General features: G+C 41.7%; 1 protein-coding gene across 1 annotated transcript in view; it reads left to right on the top strand.

Moving 5' to 3' along the window:
- The window catches only part of LOC101864563 (serine-rich adhesin for platelets-like), a 24,648-nt gene extending 22,911 nt beyond the window's left edge, over window positions 1–1,737 (top strand). The window contains exon 4 of the mRNA XM_035972678.1: window positions 1,056–1,737. Within this exon, the coding sequence (XP_035828571.1) occupies window positions 1,056–1,277 (222 nt within the window). The 3' untranslated portion in view covers window positions 1,278–1,737. The remainder of the gene's footprint in view (window positions 1–1,055) is intronic.
- Window positions 1,738–2,104: the final 367 nt, after the last annotated feature.

Here is a 2,104-nt window from a genome sequence, read left to right as displayed (position 1 = left end):
CATCCATCCATCCATCCATCCATCCCTCTTGACCGCTACACCACAGACGCCGGTCTGAGCCCTCCGTTCAGAACTTGTTAGACTTACTATTGCATATCGAGGGTCTCCACTCTATCTTTTAGCTTAGAGTTGTGAGAGTTTTACGGCGCTCGCAAATGCATCAGGTCATATGAGCGCGCGAAACACAATTTGGTTGAATTCACAACAAAACACAATACGGCTTGGTTTTGATCAATGATCCGATTATTGGTGTAAAACTTTCACAATAAGAATTTTAATCTTAAAAAATACCAATTTACATTACATAAAAGTAACAGTATTTACGTTTGTATGTAAATGCCAATGGTCCTTTCAAAATTGAGAATTCTGTTGGGATCAACGACAGAGAACAGGATCTTGCACTTTTGTACAATTAAAATATTTCTTTCGGTTCTATATTTAGCACATGTGGGCTGCTGTGACATTATGCAGAAAAGATGCTATTGATTTCTTTCAAGAATAACGGCGCAAGGTATTGACTTTTTCCATAAGAATTTTTTTTAATGAATTTGTGAAAGTTTAGTTTCAAAAGGTTACTAACAACTATTCGATTTGGAAAGCCTTTAAAAACTCGATACTCCCAAATACTGACTGTGTAATGAAACGATCTTCCTTGTGTAAATTCCAACGCGGGCAAATACCAGGCACAGTTGTCAGATCGTCTGCGTGGCACGTGACTAAGAATTCCCGCCACGGCTGGACCAGGTTCCGTTTTAGTAACGAGCTAAGACGTATGGGATCAGCGTTTTTGTGGTTGTTTTTTTTAGTGGGGGTGGGGGTAGGGGAAAAAGTCAAACAGTGAATACAATATTCATTTTTGGCTCTGGTCTGGTACGTTTAGGTTTCATGCCCCATTCAATATTTACGGTTATTTAAGCTGTGGGACGTCTGAATTTACAGCCCTTCTCCGATAGGAAAAAGGCGGGAGGATGCACAACCGTGAAAGCCACATAGAAGAATTAGAAGAATTAAAAATTAGGAAAATTAAATAAGTATAATCACTATGAAGGTGATATTTTTTTAAAGTGTTTTTGTTCTTTTTCTTTCATCAGGTGGCCAACTTGGTGAAGAAGCAGTGGAAGTGCGGCTATATCGAGTGCTCAGCCAAGTACAACTGGCACATTATGCTGCTGTTTAAAGAACTCATGAAGACCGTGGACTACATAGACTACGGCCACAAACCTACCAGCATGCGCGTACAAGACGCTTTGCGAAGGAACAGATGTCTCATATTGTGACCTTTGTGTTGAGGGCAACGACCTTTTGGGGACTGGAGGTCAGGGTCAAGGACTTTGTCGGCCGAAGTCTAATGTCACGCTAGTCCTTCGTGGGCTGGAGGTCAGGGTTAAGGATTCAGAGAGCGAGGTCAAAGGTCTGGCCCAGTCGTGCTGGGACACGAGGTCAATGTGAAGGACTCTGAAAACGAGTCCTGTCATAATCCATAGTAGACTGAGATTACTGAAAAAAAGATTATGTTGCAAGACTGATTTAAAGTCTCACGGCAGCAGGATCTCGAGATAACGGCTATGTTTCGCCTGGAGATAAAATTATACTGTCGAACGTGTGCAAGACAAAGGAGAAAAACGGGGTTGTCATTGACAAGTGAACATTTTGGACAGTATCTTTGTAAGACAGACAAAAGGCAAGAGGGGAAGTGTTTTTATTTGAATTACTAAGAGTTGCACGGTACTTGCAACACAATACGGTCATATACGTGCCGAAGATTAGATGTGTTTCAAGAGAGCAACAAACACAAAGAAAGAAGGAGGAGAGATAAGGACGATAGATGTTTTATTGGAAAGAAGGAGCAAACCACATCAGATCACCTGCCAACCACCCACGCGGTGAAGTGTGCAAAGGTCGTTTGTACAGGTGATTGTCGCGGTTGGGTGGCCGTTAGAACAGGTTCGAAAGTGTTCCTGAGTCTCCCTGAATTATCAATTTGGCTACTGTCTGTGGAATTTAGTTCAGTTTTAGTAAGAGTTTTACGGGACTTGCAACACAATTTGATATCAACAAGGTAGAGTGCTCTGGTGTGGTTCGCTTCTTCTTTCCTATCAAGCAT

This window comes from Aplysia californica, unplaced genomic scaffold, assembly GCF_000002075.1.
Source record: "Aplysia californica isolate F4 #8 unplaced genomic scaffold, AplCal3.0 scaffold00792, whole genome shotgun sequence".
Classification (NCBI taxonomy): Eukaryota; Metazoa; Mollusca; class Gastropoda; order Aplysiida; family Aplysiidae; genus Aplysia; species Aplysia californica.
Note: the sequence above shows the minus strand (reverse complement) of the source record. Positions and strands in the feature narration are given on the sequence as shown.